The 25340-nt window shown below is 26.9% G+C and overlaps 3 protein-coding genes across 5 annotated transcripts in view; 1 reads left to right on the forward strand and 2 right to left on the reverse strand.

Moving 5' to 3' along the window:
• Nucleotides 1-25340, reverse strand: part of AnxB9 (Annexin B9) — a 72734-nt gene extending 47394 nt beyond the window's left edge. The window contains exon 1 of the transcript XR_012717857.1: nt 25193-25340. The gene's annotated coding sequence lies outside the window, so the exon portion shown is untranslated. The remainder of the gene's footprint in view (nt 1-25192) is intronic.
• LOC142220320 (CDC42 small effector protein homolog) lies at nt 1638-23052 on the forward strand. 2 transcript variants are annotated; one of them, XM_075289398.1, is made up of 3 exons: nt 1654-1929; nt 17357-17798; nt 21761-23052. In XM_075289398.1, exons 2-3 carry the CDS (start codon nt 17553-17555, stop codon nt 21767-21769), a joined length of 255 nt encoding a protein of 84 aa, XP_075145513.1. In that variant the 5' UTR covers nt 1654-1929; nt 17357-17552; the 3' UTR covers nt 21770-23052. The 2 variants fall into 2 exon arrangements, with proteins under 2 accessions (XP_075145512.1, XP_075145513.1); XM_075289397.1 differs by lacking the exons at nt 17357-17798; nt 21761-23052 and adding an exon at nt 4736-5748 and having other exon boundaries at nt 1638-1929.
• Nucleotides 12395-25196, reverse strand: LOC142220322 (DNA repair protein RAD51 homolog 3-like). Of its 2 annotated transcripts, XM_075289400.1 has the most exons (3): nt 24927-25196; nt 24768-24874; nt 12545-12687 (listed from the first exon to the last, which is right to left on the reverse strand). In XM_075289400.1, exons 1-3 carry the CDS (start codon nt 25121-25123, stop codon nt 12617-12619), a joined length of 375 nt encoding a protein of 124 aa, XP_075145515.1. In that variant the 5' UTR covers nt 25124-25196; the 3' UTR covers nt 12545-12616. The 2 variants fall into 2 exon arrangements, with proteins under 2 accessions (XP_075145516.1, XP_075145515.1); XM_075289401.1 differs by lacking the exon at nt 24768-24874 and having other exon boundaries at nt 12395-12687.

Genomic DNA, 25340 nt, shown 5'->3' on the forward strand with positions numbered 1-25340 from the left:
GTGGGGATTCTCAAAAGAGTCCCCAAATTCAAAAAATGTTGGCAGGGTACACACTAATGCGTCTTATGCGCTTTGCAGACTAACCCCCATATTCATAAAAGTAAACGTAAACTTTAAACTTGCTATTACCATACAAATTCCTTCGATAAACTATTAGTAAATTATTACGAATATGAGCATATAAGTTTATCCAGACGACAGTGGTCGTGTCCCATATATTCCCTGTCAACATTTTTTTTAGAATTTTAAGATAGTGATAAAAGTGCATTTTAAGATAGTTGTAAAATAAGTTAAATTCAGAGTAAGAGTTGGGAAATTATGACAACAATAATAATATGTTGCTTAATTTACTGTTAAAAACCAATCTTAAAGCTAACTTATATCATATTGCAAAACCTATCAAATTTTATTTGACTTTTGATAACAATAATAATGAAAAACAATTATCTGCTCGAATTTAATTTATTTATTTGTTTTCATTTTGATTTTTATTTTATATGAAATCTTCTAAAAGTTGTACGATCAAATAATTATATCTGAACAGTTCATGAAGCTACCATTACGGTACGTTCTTCAATGAATAATCCAACATTTTAGGCGAGAAGTCGGCGCTGAAATGCCGCTGAACGGCTTTTCTCCGCTCGTCTTTGTACTCTGTCTTTTGGTAGAAAAACTGTAAAAAAGCGCTCCAATCGCACAAATACACCCCCCCAACACGTCTTACCCAAGACGATCATCGGCACTTGGGCAGTGTTGCCAATTTGGTGCTTTTAGCACCAAATTTAGTGCTTTTTGATTTCTAAAAAGCACCAAATTGCCTTTTTGGTGCCTTTGCAAAAAAAGCACCAACTTGGTGCTTTCTGGCATTTTCATTTAGTGCTTTTGGTGCTTTTTTATTTTGAACAGTATTAAGTTTAATTGATACAAAAATTTTGATTAGACTTTCAAGAGCCGAAGAAACTCAAATTTATTGCCAAATATAGAATTTGATTGTTATGAAGTTGGTATTGATTATTTTTTAATTAATATTGTTACTTAGGGTATTCTGTAGGAAAGTCGAACGATGAGTGCCGAATTTTTGAATTTGGTAAAGATGTCAGTAAAAACGTTGTATTAAATTCACAAAAGCTCGCAGAATTGGAATAAGCAATAGACTTCTTCCATATATTAATATTTTGAAAGTTGAAAAACATGACTGATCAAAATGAATTGGACGAAAGCATTAAAACTGATCAAAGTGTATACTTAAATAGCGGTTCATAATGGTGAGTACTAAGTTCGAGTTTTGCCGCTAAAGTGAAAACTATATCAGTAAAACGGTATAAAATTATGCATATTTGCTGCAAATTTTATTATAATGGGAAATAGCCAAATTTTCACAAAGTTTGTATTCCTTAAAATGAATTATTAAAGAAAAGTAATTGTTGAAAAATTACTATTTTAGCAGCTAAACTCGATCTTAATACCCACCTTAACTTCTTAAAATTCAATTCATAATTCATCTTCGGAACTTTTTTTTTTTTTTTTTTTTTTAGTAGAGCATTTAATTTTCGATTTTGTGGTGGAAGGTCGTATGTTAGAATTTCTAATATATTTTTGGTGCTTTTTGGCCTTGGGGAGTTGGCAACACTGCACTTGGGTGTCGTTGGCTAGACGTATTCGCGATGTGGTGAGGGAACGATGGAACGCTTTTGATTTGGGATAGTATTTGAAAATAACAATCGGAGCGGAGCGTAGTAGTTGTCTTCTTTTTCAAGTGGTCCGGATTTCGCGTGAATGGAATTTTTTTCGCGTGATTGATAAATTTATATAGAAATTATCTTTTATTACAATTTTGCAACGTTATCTGTAAAATTCTACTGCCATAGAATACACGAAAAACAAAAACTACACATTTTTTGTATATTGGTTCTATTTAAGCCCCAAAAGGTAAGTAAATAAATGTAGCCTTGCTGTTTATATACATACAGAAGGGAGGCAAACAATCAGTCTCGGAAGAGATAAATATAAGAGGCATTATTGGTAAATAATTAATGTGGGATTTTCATCTTGAATAAATATTAATTATTCACTACACAAGTGAAATTAATAAATAAGTATGACTATGGAGGAGAATATGGAAGCTTGAATTTCCATCAGTAAGCAATATATTTATTTTATGATTTGCTGTGATTTTGCAAACATTGAAATGCGTAAGAGATTAATCTTTTATTTTGGATAATGATATTTTAAATATGGAAAATCAAATGCGGATTAGAGAGGAAGCTACTGCAACCCCACTTAAAATTCGCGATGATTGTTCGTTATTCTCATCCAGTTTTTCCTGCATTTCTCTAGGAAATTAGGTCATTGCATTGCCTATTACTGTAAGGAGAATTTGTGCATCCAGCTGACCCCGGCCAACTGCTGCCAGTTCTTGCTATGAAACGTTGTTTCTAGAGTATTAAGGAAATCTTTCCCTGTTGTTGTTTTTGTTACTACAACTACTATTACAACTTTCTTTTGCTTTTGCGCTGTTTGTATATACCGTTACTTCTACTACCGGTCGTAGTCGTGGTCTTTTTGTCACTCAATAATGTCGTCATACACATATCCCGAATATTGTTTTTGTTTTGTTCATATTTTTCGTTTACCAAACTTTTTGATTAGTTGAACATTTGACCATTGCCATGTCTTTAATCCTCTAAGAACCAAAAACTAATAAGTTAGAGAAATTTGTACTGAATGTTGTTAAACGTTAAATCTAAGATCGTTATTCGAAATACGTGCAAAAATACGTATATGTGGACATAAACTTTGGTGAAATGAATCTGATTTTCACTACAAAATTAATACTAATTATACTTTGTGTCCAATATTTCATTAACTTTTACATAGACGTACCGTACTAAAGAAGGAGAAGGCATCGAAATTTGTATTTGTCATCAGAGGGAAAAATGTAGAGAATATTGAGGGAATTAAATTTCGGATAAAGGATGGTTTTATACGAAAAGTTGCGCGTGTGGGAAATAATCAGTCATATAGTAAACGTGCTCTTGGTGTCGTCATAGAAATATCGGCTTTGCATACTCGTCTCTATGGAATATTCTTCACAGTCGATTTTTACAACATTACAAGTCGATATGGAGCAACATTAACGTCTATTAGTTGAATTTTAATGTTATTTACAATATTTGGATATGGCAGATTCTGCCATGTTCTGATATTTGGAATCGCAAATACTCTAAGAAAAACTAGATATTCCCAAACTTCAGTCCAATTTCAATTTGAACATATTTTTAAAGAGAACAATAATGCCAAATTTTATGTTTTAATGTTTTATGGTTAAGGAAATAGCGCCAAATTAAAATTTTGCTATTAGCGATTCCGAATATCAGAACATCGTTGGGAATTAATTAAATTTCGTGGACTATTTGCCATAGTGCTTCTTCAAACGATTGGTTTTATAAAGGGATGAAAGAGAGAAATAGTTCTATTAATCACAATACACTATTGAAAACAATTCAATCCGTTAGGGACACGATACACTCGATTCGATTTTTTTTGCCATAGAAGAGGAACTATTGAAAATAAAATTGCACATTAGATTCTGATGTAGAGATTACTTCAAGGAAAGAGTATTGCTGAAAACTGGCAAGGTGATTTAGAAGTAATTTTATTCCGAGCCCTATGACCACTTTTAAAAAAGCGGTCGTAAGAAGTCCTATTTTCCGAAAAAAAAACAGTTTTTAAATCTGTGTTCTGATGTTTTAGATGCAGCAAACTTTCGTAGAATTCGGCCAAAATGCTAAGGCGTAAGAATTTTTTTCTGATTACATCTTAAAAGATACAGTGCGCATTTAAGGGTTAAGCAATTCAAAGCATTTAAAAGACAGACAGACAATGAACTAGTCTAAATTCGGCACATATTGCATGTAATTGTACTCAAGTTAATAAATAGCAAAATATATATGGATCTATTATGGTCCTTTAAATCTAAACTCGTTAAAATGTCTTGTAGCCAAAAAAGATAATTCGAATGCCAAATAAATAAGTCAACTGTGAAATGATGGGTGGTAAATATATATGACACATATATCTAAATTTGATCCGATTTTTTCTAAAATCAATAAATAATGCCTCTGAGGCAAAGTAAGGTCCTAAGCTAAATTTGAGGAATATTGAAGTTATATTTTTTTTAGTGTAAAAAGTAACACAAAAATATATGAACAGATAGACGGACGGACCGACAGACGGACCTCTCTATATCGATTCAGAATTTAATACTGAGAAAATTGCCATACTAAACGATGGGTCTCAGACTATCACATCTGGACATTAAATAGAAATGTTATTTTTTAACAAGGAGCAAAAAGTAGAGGAGCTAAGTAGGGAATAGTATGTTTTACGATAGTTTTATGTGCTGCCATACACTCTATTCCACTCAAAAACATATAAACCATACCAAATGATATAGATTTTAAGGATGGTCTTACCTTTTTATCGTGTCATCAAGGTGTGTTCCACATAACATTGTAAATTAGTATGATGCCCACATTGTGTGCAAAGTTCAAATCAATAGAAAAAAAATAATAGACAAAAATTCACCTAAATTCATTTCAATCGATTCATCATAAAAAAAATACGAAAACTTCATTAAATCTTTTTGAATGTGCTCATTTGCTAATGTAAGTACCCCATACAAAAATATACACAGATAAGAAAAAATATATTGTATTTCTCTTTCTTTTTGCAGATAATATTGGGAACTACCCTAACCACATAGATGTTTGGTTGATATTTAATAACAACTCAAAGAGATAAAAGAAATGTCCAAATCAAAAAGAAATTTCTATGAAATTTTAAATGCATCACCCAATGCCACCTTTGAAGAGTTGAAAACAAACTATAAAAATTTAATTTTACAATGTCATCCGGATAAATTACAACAACAACAACAACAACAGCAACACCATGAAACCATAGATAAATTAGAAAATGACCTTAATAATAAAGAATTCGTTGGCATAACAGAAGCATGGAATTGTCTTAAAGACCCTTCAAAGCGTAAATGCTATGATGCTGAACTTTTGCTAAATAAATTTCATACGCACAGTAATATCTATGCCCACATACAATTGAATGAAATGAAAAAGTGTTTAAGCACTAACGATGAATTCGAACTCAATCGAGACGACGAAGGGGGAGAAAATCACAAAGGCAATGCAATAGTGGAAGAAGCAATGAAAAGTGACAGCAGTGTTGGGGCTGAATCGTCGTCGTCATATATTTATACATACGATTGCCGTTGTGGCGGTCAATATATTGTTGATGAGTCAGCCGAACAATATTGTTGCCGCAAAGTCAATAGTACAGCGGGCGGCAGTGGCGGCAAATCTTCTACTGTTGATGATGGTGGTACACATGATGACGCAGACATGAGCCCAAACAATAAAAACTCCAAGACTGATGTCCATGCCTTGGCTGATGGAGGCGGCCCTACTAGTCGTCGTATAAGTGAAGATTTAGAGGAAGAAGACGACGAGAGTGACAACGAATTGATTGTTGAGTGCAGTGAATGTTCTTTGGTGATTGTAATAAACGGCTGAAACGCCAGCAAAGTAAACAAATATATGAAAACATTTCATAATTTGCTTTTTTTTGTTTTCCCACAACAAAACAATCAACAAAAGTAACAATACAACTTGAGCAATTCAATGTATATATTTTTTTATTAAATAAAAAAAAAAAAACGTTTATTATTATGAATTTATATTTTTCTTGGGCATTTTTATAGTGGTTGGCTACCAGAGTAGACATTGTTATCACTTTGGTTCGGCATCACTTATTCTTAAAAAAAAAAATCAAAAAACATTGTGCTAGATGATTTTTTTTTGTTTGGTTTTTGAAATATATTTAATATATAATGTTCTTTATTTTTATTGTTTTCACTGGAAAAATAAGTTGTAATTTGATTATTTCCGGTTTTGAGTGTGTGTATGTTTTTTGTTGTTGTAAAGATATGTAAGAAATATCTATATATAAAAAAATACAGAGACCACATATATTGTTGTTGCATTTATTTCATTTTTATTTTTTACTTTTTTTTGCCTTGTTATATTTTAAAATTATCTTTTGTAAGAGAAGCATAAAAAACTGTCTTGCATATGAAGGAATATAAAATGCCCACGTCTGATTTGTATAGACTTTGCTGTTTAATTTCCCATATATAGTAAATTAGATATGCAGGTCTTGTTTACAATTTGTCTTTTTTTTTTTTTTTGTTTCAATTCGACTATGTATCGGAAATTCACTTGCTCTTGGCTTTCCTCCCTGATTCATCATTAAATTGCTTTAGCCACTATATGAATTTCTGGTTAGCATTTTAATAATCAAAACACGCCCCGTTAGCTGTAGATTATAGGCCAATTTTATTGTTATGTTATTGTTTTGTTCATTGATGCATTTTTATTATTATGGAAATCGTTTATCATGTAACATTTGAAATTTGCAATGAGAAGAAAAAAACTAAAAAAAAACTAAATTGAAATGTTTAACATTTAATGAAGCCATTGTACATGCGCATGCTATTGATTGATCTACATTTGGATATATAATGAAGATGGTCTAGCTACTTAGGAAGAATGGTATATGGGATAAGAAAATATTTAAGGAGTCTCTTCAAAATGTTTCTAAAATCCTTGGATCTCATTCTCTATCGATGAATACGGCAGTAGATTTTTTCTTGATATGCTATTACTGAGTACTCCGGTAATTCAAAAATGAATGCATTGTCAATTTTAAATGCTGATTATATGAACTACAAATTCATTGGTGATCTCCTAATGGAAATATTTACTTTAGAAAGGGCAAACATTCAAAAGTAATAGCCAGGTGAGTAAGAGAATCAATGTGAGCCACTTATTGAAGACCATTCGATATTGAAATCTATACAATAAACAAAAAATCTAATAAATAATCTAAATAAAATTACACGCAAATTATAAAAATAAATAGAAATAAATGTAGGTTGTTTAAGGGAGTTGGATTCGCGAATTACGTTATAATAAAGGGTGATTTGTTAAGAGCTTGATAACTTTTTTTTTAAAAAAAACGCATAAAATTTGCAAAATCTCATCGGTTCTTTATTTGAAACGTTAGATTGGTCCATGACATTTACTTTTTGAAGATAATTTCATTTAAATGTTGACCGCGGCTGCGTCTTAGGTGGTCCATTCGGAAAGTCCAACTTTTCTAGGGCCCATTCACTGAAAATTCGACGTTGTGGCAGATCGTAAGTCTATTCATGATGAAATGTCAAAGCATACTGAGCATCTTTCTCTTTGACACCATGTCTGAAATCCCACGTGATCTGTCAAATACTAATGCATGAAAATCCTAACCTCAAAAGAATCACCCTTTATATCCAATAGCCAATTCATATAAGGTTCGAAATCTACTAAAAGTGGATATTAAGTCTCTTTTTTATGAGGCAAATGGCATTTGAAATTTAGTTTAAGCGCATTTTGGAAGTGTAATGTGAATGAGGTATAAAAAAGCATTTATTTAAAACATAATATGATAATGTCATTAAACACAATTATTATGAAATATTTGTAACAAAAATTTCTTAACGGAAAATTTTTCAGAATTACTGTTACATTACATATTCTTTTTGATTTTTTATGTAAGTGCTCGATTATGTGGATAATTATACCTAAGGTACCATCGTTTATTCTATTTTATTAATTCGTTAACTACAACTGCCTAAAAATTTGAGAATAACAATTCGAAAATTACCGAGAAGTATTTATTTTTGTTATTACAAGTTAGTCATTATAACTCGCCGCAATGTAATGAAACGTGTAATGACAGCATTACTCCTGGTAATGTCAATTGTAATGAGATGTGGTTACCTAGTTTTTGCTGGGTGGGTATTAAGTTCGAGCGGGGGCAAATTTGTTTATAACCTGAAGGGGAATCATCCAAAGCAAAAATTTATTTTCTTTAAAGTGAATTATTAAAAGTAGCCGTGAAAAAAGCAGGCGTTGTGGCGTTATATACTTGAAGATAAATTCCGAATTTAATTAACCCTTCTGTGCGTGATGTGGTCCCGCTGGACTTTTTTGATTTTTATTCCTACATAACTTTATCTTTTGCATGATTTGCAGCGTGATGGTTTATGACTTCTTGTATGAAAATGTTTTAAGTTGAAAACTGTAAATTTTTATGTGATTGAATCATTAAATCGGTTTTTATAGGTATTTTAAAAAGTTTAGTGCGATTCTGCGTGATGAGGTCCAATGGGACCTACCACTAATTGCATTAGTGGTTTCAGCGCAGTTTAAAAAGCAGCGTAAAGATATTGCGATTTTTGTATTTGGAACAATTAATAACAATAACATCATTTCAGAAAATACCGTTATTTAGTAGAATTTGTCATTTTTGAAGTTTCCATGGGTTGCTTCGTAGTGCATAATTTTATGTCTTCCGAGGATATGCGAAACTACAAGTGGAAAAAAAGTTATTTGAACTTCATAGAAATCATGGTCGATCTAAGTTTTTATATTTCTATACATATTGCAGACCCATCGGCTCCTGGAATTTGGCAAGATGTTCGTCGATGTAGACCAAGTTTGAAGCAACCACTATGCACATAATATTGCGAACAAAACGAGCGTCACTAACAAAATCGTATTGTTTTTCCTTCAAAAATCCAGTTTGTTCAGAACATTCAACTACCAAAACAATATATTGTTGCTTGGTACGTATAAGGATACTTATAGGTACCTCGCCTGTGACAAACATCAGGTCCTCTAGAATACTAATCAAAAATTTTAACATTATCTATGTTCTATTAAAAATTAAAAAAAAAAAAACTCTATATTTACAAACAAATATCTATATAAGCAATTTGTGAGTCAAAGAAGACTCCACCCATAGTAAATAATCGAAAAATATCGTAGGGATAACCTCTCTACCATTCGTTTTTTATTATAGGTCCCACGGGACCTTATCACGCTGGTATCGCATCCGGTGTTATCACATACACAAGGGTTAAAACAAACAAAAACCCAAAAACCCCTATGTTAGCAGAGTCTCTTCAAATTTCGCAAAAGGCGTTAACAGAGCACTGTAAAGAGCTAACATGTCTATGTTCTGCTCTAACCAATGATTATCACCACAAAATCTTAAATGAGTCTTCCTAATCTATTTACTTGGTCTTACTTATATTGGCTTAAAACACTCGCTGTTGGTATTGTCTAGCCACATAATTTTGCAGAAAATTCAGTTTTAGGTTACAATTTGTGGAGACGATGTATCTCAATAATCATTTGTTTGGATGCCTACTAAGACCTGTAGGAAATTGGTTTATGTTTGCTAACCAAATTCGCAATTTATCTTCACGCACATTGTAGCCACTGCTCTTACGTGACTTATATGACGCTGAAAGTCACGTTCCCCTTATGCAATGGATAGGAATTGGACTCTGGGCCACAATGGCACAGTTCAGATCACCGCCAATTTCCTAAAAAGATGATGAAAATGATTCTTTGTCAGCAGCCGACAAACGATTTTAGGATCTTGACATTGATCAGGAGGATGATACCACGGTTGCCATTCGAGCCAAAAATAATCTACTAAAATTTGGAGAAATTTTTACCAAAAACCTACCAAACAACAAAATTTTCTTTCTATAGGAAATTTTATCAAACTTTTATTTCTATAGAAAATTTTGTCAAAATTTTATTTCTATAGAAAATTTTTCTCAAATATATATTTCTATAGAAAATTTTGTCAAAATTTTATTTCTATAGAATATTATGTAAAAATTTTAATTCTATAGAATATTTTGTAAAAATTTTATTTCTACGAAAAATTTTCAAAATTTTATTTCTACGGAAAATTTTGTCAAAATTTTATCAAAATTTTATTTCTACAGAAAATTTTATTTCTAAATAAATTTTATTTCTATAGAAAATTTTTTCAAAATGTTATTTCTATGGAAAATTTTATCAAAATTTTATTTTAATTGAAAATTTCCTCAAAATTTTATTTCTATAGAAAATTTTCTCAAAACTTTATTTCTATCGAAAATTTTCTCAACATTTTATTTTTATAGAAAATTTTGTCAACATTTTATTTCTATAGAAAATTTTCTCAAAATTTTATTTCTATAGAATATTTTGTAAAAATTTTAATTCTATAGAAATTTTTATCAAAATTATATTTCTATAGAAAATTTTGTCAAAATTTTATTTCTACGGAAAATTTTCTCAAAATTTTATTTGTATAGAAAATTTTTCTCAAATATTTATTTCTATAGAAAATTTTGTCAAAGCCTTATTTCTATAGAAAATTTTGTCAAAATTTTATTTCTATAGAAAATTTTGTCAAAATTTTATTTCTATAGAAAATTTTGTCAAAATTTTATTTCTATAGAAAATTTTGTCAAAATTTTATTTCTATAGAAAATTTTCTCAAAATTTTATTTGTATAGAAAATTTTTCTCAAATATTTATTTCTATAGAAAATTTTGTCAAAATTTTATTTCTATAGAATTTCTTGTAAAAATTTTATTTCTATAGAAAATTTTCTCAAAATTTTATTTGTATAGAAAATTTTTCTCAAATATTTATTTCTATAGAAAATTTTGTCAAAGCCTTATTTCTATAGAAAATTTTGTCAAAATTTTATTTCTATAGAAAATTATGTCAAAATTTTATTTCTATAGAAAATTTTGTCAAAATTTTATTTCTATAGAAAATTTTGTCAAAATTTTATTTCTATAGAACATTTAGTCAATATTTTATTTTTATAGAAAATTTTGTCAAAATTTTATTTCTATAGAAAATTTTGTCAAAATTTTATTTCTATAGAAAATTTTGTCAAAATTTTATTTCTATAGAAAATTTTGTCAAAATTTTATTTCTATAGAAAATTTTGTCAAAATTTTATTTCTATAGAAAATTTTGTCAAAATTTTATTTCTATAGAATATTTTGTCAAAATTTTATTTCTATAGAAAATTTTGTCAAAATTTTATTTCTATAAAATTTTGTCAAAATTTTATTTCTATAGAAAATTTTGTCAAAATTTTATCAAAATTGTATGTCTACAGAAAATTTTATTACTATAGAAAATTTTATTTCTATAGAAAATTTTGTCGAAATTTTATTTCTATAGAAAATTTTCTCAAAATTTTATATCTATAAAAATTTTCTCAAAATGTTATTTCTATAGAAAATTTTCTCAAAATTTTATTTCTATTAAAAATTTTGTCAAAATTTTATTTCTATAGAATTTCTTGTAAAAATTTTATTTCTACGGAAAATTTTGTCAAAATTTTATTTCTAAAGAAAATTTTCTCAAAATTTTAATTCTATAGAATTAATTGGTAGAATTTTACCAACTGTGGCAACCGTGGATGAGACCTTTGACCTTTTAAAAATTTTATTTTAATTATATTTCAAAAATCCAACATTGACTGGATATTGCATTTTTTGAAAAAATCGATTTTAAAGAATCTTACTGATATCCAGATTCAGTTTCCTTATTCTGAGATCAGCAGAGTTGGAATAATTTTTAAATTCCTTCCAAATTGTACTATTATTATATGTAGGGTATGATCGTAGCAGATGTAGACACAAATGATGGCAGAAATAAAAAAGAATTCATCATGAGCTATGATTGGGCTGTGTGTTCCGAAAAGAGTAACCAGTGTTACCGAAAATGCTTCTGAAAAAAAGTTTGAGCAAATATTTACCCAGTATGAGACGACTATACCCTATGTGGCACAAATTTTAATTAAAAGTGCAAATTTACCTTAGTAACTAAATCGTCCATTGAAACTATCAATTGGGGTCAAAATAACTAAAACCAAATAACCACAATAAGATACAATTTACTAATAATTTGAGGTTAAACGTTTCAAAGATGTTATTAAGTTCATAGATGTGTGTAAATACACAATCAATTTAACTTCTATGTAGCTACATGGAAGCTCCTCATGAGTTCATATCCATATTATTTCAAGTTATAATGCGATTGCGTGCTGTGTGCTACTATGTCGATCAATGTAGGCAAATGCACTTGAACAAATTCAGTATATTCCTACTATTTAGTTAATGATATGATAATTGCAGCAATACGAAAAATGGGGAACATATGAACGTGATTATTACAAAGTGCATCTTCCGAGCCGTGGAATATGACGAACGTGTGTAGACATAAATTTCTAGAAAATCTACCAATCTGTGGAATTGTTCGTTCGAAATGAATCCTATAGGAAGAGAGAGTTTTATATAAATAAAGTTGGTAGAAAGGGGCTACCCTTATACGCATGAAAATGTCTTAATTCTAAGACGACATAACCATGTTGGTCTGTCTGCTGTAAATACATTATTGCTTTCAACTTTGACACAGATTCACTTATAGTTTATTTGACAGTTCAAATTTGAAGACGTAAGTTATTTAATTAACAAAAAGTTCATATAAACTAATATTCCTCTTTGACTGCTTAAGGATCTAGAAATTTGGTTCATAACTCTCAAACGGCACAACTATTTTGGAAATAAACCATTCATATTGTAAATTTTAATGTTTCATTTAGAGACTTTTTCATTAAAGTGATAATACTATAACTTATACAAACATGAAAATGAAAGTGGCCAAACAACTTTCCAACATAGGCAAGAACTTTTTTGTACTGAAAGAAAAAAAAACAAGAAACATAATATTAATAAATACCATATTATTCACTATGATGGAGAATTTATTATTAAAATCGCAAAGTATAAACAAGTAGCCGTTGTTTTGATGAGCTTTATTGTAAAAAATATATAATATGCAAAATATAAAGACTCCCATTATGCCAAAATGATACAACACGCACTTTCAGTAGAAAAAAACATACACACAAATACACACAGTAAATTTTTACAGTTGTGTTTAAAATTGTTGTGCAAAATTTTCTATAGAAAAAAATTGTGACAAAATTTTCTATAGAAATAAAATTTTCTATAGAAAACAAATTTGAAAAAATTTTCTATAGAAAACAATTTTTGACAAAATTTTCTATAAAAATAAATAATTGACAAAATTTTCAAAAAAAAGTTGGTTGCATTAAAATTCCTATAGATATGACATTTTGCAAAAATTTCCTATAGAAATGATTTTTTTTTTTCAAAAAATTTATATAGAAATGAAATTTTGCATAAAAATTAAATTTTGCAAGAATTTTCTATAGTAATGAAATTTTGTAAAAATTTATTCTTTTATTGGTATAAGAAAAAAACTTGCCAACAAATTCTTATAGAAATGAAAATTTTCAAAAATTTTCTCTGAAATTTTGCAAACATTTTCCATAGAAATTGAATTTTACAAAAATTACCTATAAAACGAAATTTTGTAAAAACTTTCTATAGAAATGAAAATTTTCAGAATTTCCCATAGAAATGAAATTTTGCGAAAAATGTATATAGAAATTAAATTATGGAGAAATCCCTTATGAAAATAAACTCCTGTGAAAATTTCCTATAGAAATGAAAATTTTTCCCAAAATTTCGTATAGAAATGAATTTTTGAAAAAAATACTTTTAAAAATCTTTTTTTTTTAGTTTTAAGCTGAAATCAAAAACAAAAATAACGATTGAAGAGAAACCAACAATAACAAACAAAACGAAAATAAAAATTTTTAATAATTGTCTACGAAATGAAATTTTTAAAAAATTTCATATAAGAAATCAAATCGAGAAAAATTTTTTGTAGAAATGAAATTTTGCAAAAATTTCTTTAAAAAAATGAAATCTTGCATAAATTTCTTATAAAAATTGATATTTTGCAAAAATTTCCTATAGAAATGAAATTTTACAAAAATTTTTCTATAGCAATGAAATTTTGCAAAATTTTTCTATAAAAATAAAATTTTTCAAAAATGTTGTATGGAAATTAAATTTTTCAAAAATTTCCTTTAGAAAAGAAAGTTTTGCAAAAAATTTTCTATACAAATGAAATTTTGAAAAAAATTTGCAATAGAAGTGAAATTTTGCAAAAATTTCTTATAGAAATGCAATTTTGCAAAAAATTGTCTATAGAAAGGATATTTTGCAAAAATTTCTATAGATATAAAATTTAGCTAAAATTTGCTATAGAAATGAAATTTTGCCACAATTTTCGTTAAAACTTAAATTTTGAAAAAAAAGAAAATTGTTATAGAAATGAAATTTTGTAAAAATTTTCTGTAGAAATTAAATTTTGCTGAAAATCTTTATAAAAATAAAGTTTTGTGAAAATTTTCTATAGAAGTGTAAGTTTTGTAAAAATTTCCTATAGAAATATAAAAATTAAATTTTGCAAAAAATTTCCTATAAAAATGATTTGCATTTTTGTTCAACACTGTACAAAGCTATGACTTTATTGCTATACAAAATTACTTTGCTTTCTTTCAAATAGGAACTGTAGTAGAAGCCATCTTTGATCATGGATGCTGTGAACGTCATACACATATGAACCTATAAACATTTTGTGTTTTTATCATTGTAATAAACTTTGCTATTTTTATCTCTTGTATTTTTCTTTCTTCACATTCGATTTGCTTTAATAAAAATATTCGTATCATAAAGGTTAAGGTGAATAATATTTTGTTTTGTGAAGGTAGGTGGCAGACGTTGGGATTCATATGTAGTACGGTTTGAGGGTCAAAACAAAATGTACGTCATAGGGAATTTGTAAAAAGTATGCACTAACAACATGCTTACATGGTTATCATATTGTGATCAGTAAAAATTTTCAATGATAAGCTAAAGTTGGAGGAATCATAGCATTCCAATATAAATAATAAAGAAATAATGTAACAATTTAACAGGCAATTTAAAAATTTCATTTCGATAGGAAACTTTTGCAAACTTTTATTTCAATGGAAAATTTTTGCAAAATTTAATTTCTAAAGGAAATTTTTGAAAAATTTCATTTCTATAGGAAATTTATGCAAAATCTCATTTCTATAGAGAATTTTTGCAAAATTTCATTTCTATAGGAAATTTTTGCAAACTTTAATTCCCATGGAAAATTCTTGCAAAATTTCATTTCTGTGGCAAATTTTTGCAAATTCTCATTTCTATGGGAAATTTTTGCAAAATTTCATTTCTATGGGAAATTTTTGCAAAATTTCATTTCTATAGGAAAATTATGCAAAATTTCATTTCTATAGAAAACTTTTGCAAACTTTAATTCCCATGGGAAATTTTTGCAAACTTTAATTCCCATGGGAAATTTTTGCAAAATTTCATTTCTATGGGAAATTTTAACAAAATCTCATTTCTATAGGAATTTTTTTGCAAAATTTTGTTTCTATAAGAAATTTTTGCAAAATATCTTTTCTATAGGGATGGTAAATTTTTGTCAAATTTTTGCAAAATTTTATTTCTACAGGAATCGTTTTTTTTTTAATTTCATTTCTATAGGAAATTTTGTTAAAATTTCACGTACATGGGACATTTTTTCCAAAATTTCATGTCTATAGGAAAGTTTTGCAAATGTTCATTTCTATAGGAAAATTTTGCAAAATTTCATTTCTATAGGACTTTTTTTGCAAAATTTCATTTCTAAAGAAAATTTTCGCTAAATTTCATTTCTATAGGAAAATTTTGCAAAATTTCATTTCTATGGAAAAATTTTGCAAAATTTCATTTCTAAGGGAAATTTTTGCAAAATTTCATTTCTATAGGAAATTTTTGCAAATTTTCATTTCTATGGGAAATTTTTGCAAAATTTCATTTCTAAGGGAAATTTTTGCAAATTTTCATTTCTATGGGAAATTTTTGTAAAATTTCATTTCTAAGGGAAATTTTAGAAAAATTTCATTTTTATAGAAAATTTTTGCAAAATTGCATTTCTATATGAAAGTTTTGCAAAATATCTTTTCTATAGGGATGTTAAATTTTCGTCAAAATTTTGTTTCTAAAAACAATTTTTGCAAAATTACATTTCTACAGCAATCGTTTTTTTTTAATTTAATTTTTATAAGACATTTTTGCAAAATACCTTTTCTATAGGGATGGTAAATTTTTGTGAAATTTTTGCAAAATTACATTTCTACTGCAATCGCTTTTTTTTATTTCATTCCTATAGGAAATTTTGTTAAAATTTCACGTCCATGGGAATTTTTTTCATTTCTATAGGAAAGTTTTGTAAATGTTCATTTCTATAACAAAATTTTGCAAAATTTCATTTCTATAGGATTTTTTTGCAAAATTTCATTTCTATAGGAAATTTTTGCAAATTTTCATTTCTATGGGAAATTTTTGTAAAATTTCATTTCTAAGGGAAATTTTAGAAAAATTTCATTTTTATAGAAAATTTTTGCAAAATTGCTTTTCTATAGGAAAGTTTTGCAAAATATCTTTTCTATAGGGATGTTAAATTTTTGTCAAAATTTCGTTTCTAAAAACAATTTTTGCAAAATTACATTTCTACAGCAATCTTTTTTTTTTTAATTTAATTTCTATAAGAAAATTTTTGCAAAATGTCTTTCTATAGGGATGGTAAATTTTTGTCAAATTTTTGCAAAATTACATTTCTACTGCAATCGTTTTTTTTTTTTATTTCATTTCTATAGGAAATTTTGTTAAAATTTCACGTCCATGGGAAATTTTTTCCAAAATTTCATTTCTATAGGAAAGTTTTGTAAATGTTCATTTCTATAGCAAAATTTTGCAAAATTTCATTTCTATAGGATTTTTTTTTGCAAAATTTCTTTTCTATAGGAAATTTTTGAAAATTTTCATTTCTATGGGAAATTTTTGTAAAATTTCTAAGGGAAATTTTTGTAAAATTTCTAAGGGAAATTTTAGAAAAATTTCATTTTTATAGACAATTTTTGCACAATTGCATTTCTATAGGAAAGTTTTGCAAAATATCTTTTCTATAGGGATGTTAAATTTTTGTCAAAATTTCGTTTCTAAAAACAATTTTTTGCAAAATTACATTTCTACAGCAATCGTTTTTTTTTTAATTTAATTTCTATAAGAAATTTTGTTAAAATTTCACCCCCATGGGAATTGTTTTTCAAAATTTCATTTCTATAGGAAAATTTTGCAAGTGTTCATTTCTATCGGAATTTTTTGTAAAATTTCATTTCTATAGGATTTTTATGCAAAATTTAATTTCATTTCTAAAGAAAATTTTCGCTAAATTTCATTTTCCATAGGAAATCTTTGCAAAAGTTCATTTCCATAGGAAATTTTTGCAAAATTCCATTTCTACACGGAAATTTTTTTAAATTAAATTTGCGAAAAAGATTTTTAAAATTTAAGATTATATATATAACTTGAATATTAAATAAAGTAATAAAATATATATATTTTTTTATTTTATAGTGCCAATTTGAGTGTACACAAAATACACTTAGGTCCTCCCTCCATCAACGACAATAAACATACCCTAGATGCTATAACATAACACATCCTTAATATATATATATACTGTGAAAATTACTCGTCCTAATTTTGGGCAATAGTCCCCTGAACATTTTTAAACCTGGCGAACAATAGTAAATCGAATAGACGAAATAAAATGGCCAATACCGGCGATATATGGTTACAATGGTTTTCCTGCTGTTTTCATCAACCACAATCCCCCTCAAGGCGAAGACATCAACGATTGCGTATAGATCGTTCAATGATAGGGAATCCAACAAATTTTGTACATACTGGACATATTGGTTCTGCTGATGTTGAACTATCTACCAATCATTTAAATGCAATACAAACACAAATGCAAAGCAAAGGTGGATATGAAATGAATTCAATACAACTTCAGGTAAGTTATTTTCTTTGAATATTACTGATAAAGATAAAACTAAAAGGTTAAAATTTATTTTTTATATAGTGTATAGGGTAGCTAACACAAATATGTTACCATTTCAATTGGACCCTGTTTTTTTGGTATAAAAACTATGTTTGTTTATTCCAATAATAAAAATTATGAGTTATAATTTAATGCATTCGCTTTTACTCGATATAACCACACTTTATGCCTTGAGTATTAATCTGAGTCGGTTAAACAATAAGATACAATGTTCACGAATGTAATTAGCCAGATTTTCGGCCCACACCATCGTTACCAGAATTATTTCACAAAAACCGCTAGATTTGCTCACAAATAGTTGAAAAAATCAACAAAATAGCCAGAAAAAAAACTAAATAACATTTTTGTTTTTGAAATTTAAAAAAAAAATAAAATTTTGCTTCCCTCACAATGCATATTGATTAAATTGCAATCATTAATTGCAATTTTATGAGACGACAAAATTAAAGTCATTCGTGTAGGCGATAAATTATTATTAGTCACAAAATTTTATTTCTATAGAAAATTTTGTCAAAATTTCATTTCTATAGAAAATTTTGTCAAAATTTAATTTCTATAGAATATTTTCTCAAAATTTTATTTCTATAAAAAAGAGAAATGTTTGTATGAATTTATTTCGGCATAAGTCTGCTATCATAAACCTTTTTTCGGAAGGTTCAAGTGTGGTTCACCTTGGGTTTAGTGAGCTGCCTGAATTTATTCTGAAAATTGGTTGATAGTTTTGCTGCAAGTAGAGGATGCTGATGACGAATGTGGTAATTCCGAAACGAGCGTCCATCCAACCATTTTGCAGTCTATAGGACTTTGCCCAAATAAATTTGACAAACATTCTTTTCCTCTGTTGGTTAAGCTACTCTTGTAGTTTAGTCAACACAATGGTTTTAAAGCTGAGATAAAAACAACAAATATGGTTGAAGTACAAACCCACAATAAAAAACAAAACAAAAATTTTATTTCTATAGAACATTTTATTTCTATAGGAAATTTTGTCCAAATTTTATTTCTATAGAAAATTTGGTCAAAATTTTATTTCTACAGAAAATTATGTCAAAATTTTATTTCTATAGGAAATTTTGTCAAAATTTTATTTCTATAGAAAATTTTGTCAAAATTTTATTTCTATAGAAAATTTTGTCAAAATTTTATTTCTATAGAAAATTTTGTCAAAATTTTATTTCTATAGAAAATTTTGTCAAAATTTTATTTCTATAGAAAATTTTGTCAAAATTTTATTTCTATAGAAAATTTTGTCAAAATTTTATTTCTATAGAAAATTTGTCAAAATTTTACTACCCCGTGTAAAAATTGGTGGATCTGATTTGATATGGTTAGATCTGAGCCAAGATATGGTCAGATCTGAGCAGATCCGAAAAATGGTTATATCTGGTCAGATCTAAATACTATGAAATTGGATCTGATCAGATCTCAAAAATGAGACACATCTAATCAGATCTAATTTGATATAATTGTATATTATTTGATACAATTGTATCTTTCGAGATCTTTCAACACATAAAAGCCCATAATTTGTATATAAAATTAGATCAATTGTTTTATTTAATAATACAGACAAAAAGTATGTGCATAATAAATATGTTTAATTTAAATTGATCCATCAAAGCTATTTAAGAGTATTGACAGTTGAGTTAGAGTGTTGTCCAAGGGTTTTTTCGTTTGTTTCTTCTGCTTTGGACTTAGACACGCGACTAAAGTATTACAGCGTTAAGGCAATCTGCAATGAAATTAAGTAAAAAAACAATTATTAAACAAATATATGAATAAACAAATATGGGAATATATTGAACTATGTAAGCAAGTATTAGTATTGTTTTGGATCATTCTTCTTTAAGTTGCAATAAAAATTGCCATATAATTTTATGTTGCTTTTAATACTCACATTTAAAGTGTATTCGGGATTAGGTTAGGTATAGCGATAGGCTGTTATTTTCGGCTCATACATACTATTCAGACCATCATGACATCACAGTGATCAACATCTCACTTATCACTGACTGCTGCTCGATTCAATAATTAGCTCAATAACATGGGACCTCCTTGTTATAATCGAGTCCTATCGGCATTTCACGTTGCGCTGAAACAACTTAGAGAATGTTTGAAGCAGAAATGTCACCAACATTACTGCGAGGAGATAATCCACCGCCGAAATAATTTTTTTGTGTTGGTCGGAACTGGGATTGAACCCGTGACCTTTTGAATGCAAGGCGGGCATGTTAACCAGTACACCACTGAGGTTTCCTTTTTTTCCAAATCTAGAAAATAGTAAAACAATATGAAAATTACTACTAAGGAAATAACAAATACAATCTACTTACCTACATAATCTCCGCAATAAAGGAAACGATATACACTTTATCAAAGGAACACATTTAAAACAATTATATTAAATTTCTAAATTTTCTCTGCTAGTCTGGCGTTAAATTTGTTTAGAAGTGATGCCCCTGACGTCGTTGACATTTGACATAATGACATTGAGGTTTAGACGTGCATTTCAAAAATCTTTTTAACTTGTTCATGATTTTTTTTATTATATTTTGGACCGTATTTAACCCCATATATAGTCAGATATGATGTTATATCTACCATATCTTATTAGATATAGTGCTATATATGGTCCTATCCAAGCATATATTATTAGATATGCCAGATATAATTAGATATTATACTATATATGATGAGATCTGCAATTATATCTAACCAGATCTAGCACCATATATAGCATATCTGTGCATATCTAATTATGTCTGAACCAATATCTGAACAGATCCAATTAGATCCAATTTGATATTATTAGATAGGATTGGATCCTCCAATTTTTACACGGGACTATAGAAAAATTTCTCAAAATTTTTTTTCTATAGAAAATTTTTTCAAAATTTTATTTCTATCGAAAATTTTGTCAAAATTTTATTTCTATGAAAATTTTGTCACAATTTTATTTCTATAGAAAACTTGTTCAAAATTTTATTTCTACAGAAAATTATGTCAAAATTTTATTTCTATAGAAAATTTTGTCAAAATTTTATTTCTATAGAAAATTTTGTCAAAATTTTATTTCTATAGAAAATTTTGTCAAAATTTTATTGCTATAGAAAATTTGTTCAAAATGTTATTTCTATAGAAAATTTGTTCAAAATTTTATTTCTATAGAAAATTTTGTCAAAATTTGATTTCTATGGAAAATTTTGTCAAAATTTTATTCCTATAGAAATTTTCTCAATATTTTATGTCTATAGAAAATTTTGTCAAGATTTTATTTCCATAGAAAATTTTGTCAATACATATTTTATTTCTATAGAAAATTTTCTCAATATTTTATTTCTATAGAAATTTTTTCAATATTTTATTTTTTTGTCAAAATTTAATTTCTATAGCAAATTTTGTCATGTTTTTTGTTTCTATAGAAAATTTTGTCAACATTTTATTTCTATAGAAAATTTTGTCAAAATTTTATTTCTATAGAAAATTTGGTCAAAATTTTATTTCTATAGAAAATTTGGTCAAAATCTTATTCCTATAGAAAATTTTGTCAAAATTTGATTTCTATAGAAAATTTTGTCAAAATTTGATTTTTATAGAAAATTTTGTCAAAATTTGATTTCTATTGAAAATTTTGTCAAAATTTTATTTCAGTAGAAAAATTTCTCAATATTTTATGTCTATAGAAAATTTTGTCAATATTTTATTTCTATAGAAATTTTTTTCAATATTTTATTTCTATAGAAAATTTTTTCAATATTTTATTTCTATAGAAAATTTTGTCAAAATTTTATTTGTATAGAATATTTTTCAAAATTTTAGTTCCGAGGAAATTCCAATTATTTGTTAACAGAAATTTAAATCTAAAAATGTAATCTATGATGATAATTTATGACTTATAAACTTTTTCTTTTCAGGCTTGCTGATAGTTTATTTATTAAGATTATACACCTATATATTGGGACTGTTGACCTAAAGTTAATTAGCACAGAGCATATTCCCCCCCCTGTCCAATGGTAATTTTTCAAAGCTTGCTCTGTAGTGCAATCTTTCGCTTTTTACGTACTTGTTAAGCAGCCTCTATACTTGTGTGTAAGATCTTTAGGTAATAACAAGCACATATATATATTTCGTAGATATTTTAGCGCAAAACTATATATAAACATGTTTATATACACTCATATATATTATATAACAAAAGTGTTGTGTTGGAAAATCGGAAAGATAAGAAAGAAGATAAAAAAACGTTAAATCAATTTGGCCTTTATTTAAAAATCTAAAATAATTAATGAAAATGTTCTAAACATTTTCTAACTTTAGTTAACAATAACAAGATATATATATTACTTAAAATATTTCTATACTCGACTGGAAATTTATGATATAATAACATATTTTTTACATCTTGGGCTCGCGTCCCAAATAAAGTGTTCAAAAGTAGGTTCTCAAAAATCAAAGTAAATCAGATCAAGTTAATAGATCTCCGTATTATACTTTAGAACATCACAAGTCAATTTTGCGATCAATAAAAAATGAACCTAATCTACGTACACATATACATACCAGTACCATAGTCTGATGTTTTTTACTTAAAATTTATTTGTCTTTACTGGATGGATGTGTAAAGCAAATAAAACAAACGTGCACAATCAATATATTTAATTCTTTTTTTATATATAATAGTCTGAAAACAATAAGCATTAAATTTGAACAAAACTATGTAAAAGCAAATGCATAACTTTTATCTAATAATACCTCTAGTATTAAGAGACAATTTAATATTATTATTTTTTATTGAATTTTGTGTTTTTTTTTTTTTATAAATTTTTATTTTAATCTGATTAACAAATGTTTACAAAAAAATATTAAAACATAATATAAATGGAGAAAAACAACAAACAATCGCAGAAAATGAAATGTGTTATAATTCATTCACTTACTAAATTAAATACATCATAATTATGTACATAACAAATCCATTAATTCCCTGCCTCCAAATACAGCCTCTATATGATCACAAATCAAGAAAATATTTTAAATAACTACAGAATTTTGAATTTTAGTTTTGTCTGTATCTCAGTATAAGGCCGTAAGGAAAATGTAACTTTAAAAAAAATATCCATATATAAATGTTAGTGTTAAATTTATAATATAATAGACTTTATAGAAAATAAATTAAAAAAAATAATTTAAATTATTGAAAAAAAAATTATGTTTTAATTTATGCAATCAACTGCAGCAGCAACAGGAATGAGCAGACAATGGCAATTACTTAGGTTTCAAGTTTATTTCCGTCAATTATTTCCGAAGAAGATCGGAAAAATGTTATTTCTATTGAAATTTTTTTCATATAGAAATAAAATTTTGACAAAATTTTCTATAGCAATAAAATTTTGACAAAATTTTCTATAGCAATAACATTTTGACAAAATTTTCTATAGCAATAAAATTTTGACAAAATTTTCTATAGCAATAAAATTTTGACAAAATTTTCTATAGCAATAAAATTTTGACAAAATTTTCTATAGAATAAAATTTTGACAAAATTTTCTATAGCAATAAAATTTTGACAAAATTTTCTATAGCAATAAAATTTTGACAAAATTTTCTATAGAAATAAAATTTTGATAAAATTTTCTATAGAAATAAAATATTGACAAAATTTTCTATAGAAATACAATTTTGACAAAATTTTCTATATAAATAAAATTTTGACAAAATTTCCTATTAAATAAAATTTTGACAAAATTTTCTATATAAATAAAATTTTGACAAAATTTTCTATATAAATAAAATTTTGACAAAATTTTCTATATAAATAAAATTTTGACAAAATTTTCTATATAAATAAAATTTTGACAAAATTTTCTATATAAATAAAATTTTGACAAATCTTTCTATAGAATTAAAATTTTGACAAAATTTTCTATAGAAATAAAATGTTGATAAAATTTTCTATAGAATAAAGTTTTGACAAAATTTTCTATAGAAATAAGATGTTGACAAAATTGTCTATAGAAATAAAATTTTGACAAAATTGTCTATAGAAACAAAATTTTATATAGAAATAAAATTTTGACAAAATTTTATATAGAAATAAAATTTTGACAAAATTTTCGATAGAAATAAAATTTTGACAATTTTTTCTATAGAAATAAAATTTTGACAAAATTTTCAATAGAAATAAAATTTTGACAACATTTTCTATAGAAATAAAATGTTGACAAAATTTTCTATAGAAATAAAATGTTGACAAAATTTTCTATAGAAATAAAATTTTGACAAAATTTTCTATAGAAATAAAATTTTGACAAAATTTTCTATAGAAATAAAATTTTGACAAAATTTTCTATAGAAATAAAATGTTGACAAAATTTTCTATAGAAATAAAATTTTGACAAAATTTTCTATAGAAATAAAATTTTGACAAAATTTTCTATAGAAATAAAATTTTGACAAAATTTTCTATAGAAATAAAATTTTGACAAAATCATCTATAGGAATAAAATTTTGACATAATTTTCTATAGAAATAAAATTTTGACAAAATTTTCTATAGAAATAAAAATTTTGACAAAATTGTCTATAGGATTGAAAAATATTTGAATAGGAAGAGTTTTTCTATTTAGAGCAGGTCCAATATCCGCTAATGGTTAAGTTAGGTATAGTGGCAACCCGCTAGTCCATCCTCCGGTAAAGTATTAATCATAGGATAAGAAACTGGCCATTAGACTAGTCAGCCCATTAAACTTCTTCCTTATCAATAAGTGTTATATGTTTAGCTCAATGACAGGGACCTCCATTTTATAACAGTGGTGACGACGTTTCACACTACGCTGAAACCTTTTTGGAGAAGCTTTGAATCCCCTGACTGTAGCACTTTTTTACTCTATTTTGAACATACTGGTATGTGCTCAAATAATACCTTTCAATCGATATGGCGAAAATCCCTGATTGGTGTCCACATAGTAAACACTTGAAGCAAGTCCCCCAGCCTCCTCGGGCAATTGAGTATTGATACAAAGCTGTAAACTAAAGTCGTATTTTTATGGTTGTAGTTTGAGTATGAACTACGATAACATACCACATTTGGGTTTTGCCACATCCTGAACTGCCACACAGCTCCGTAATATATCCCAAAGCTATACCACCAAGTAACTGATCATCTAGATCTTTTATCAATGTAATAATTTTCTTTGTTTCCTCCTCCTTCTTCCATACGGCAAAGGCAGATGTTTTGAACATTTTGAGTAGTGCCTTAGTAAGGGCCAAATTAAACATCGACAATATCTATGTTTAATTACTAGCGAATACCGGGAGAAAAGAAAAAAAAGCAGAACAATGTCTTACTGAGCTTCGTCTTGGAGAGCTTTTGATACTTGTTTCAATCAAGTCATTCAATTTATGTCCAATTTTTAATGGTCGTTATTCAATAGTGCAAAACTATTTCCACCGGGACAGGATTGAATGATAAGATCACCGCCAACTAAAGCCAGTG

This window comes from Haematobia irritans, chromosome 1 (genome assembly GCF_050003625.1).
Source record: "Haematobia irritans isolate KBUSLIRL chromosome 1, ASM5000362v1, whole genome shotgun sequence".
NCBI classification, from domain to species: Eukaryota; Metazoa; Arthropoda; class Insecta; order Diptera; family Muscidae; genus Haematobia; species Haematobia irritans.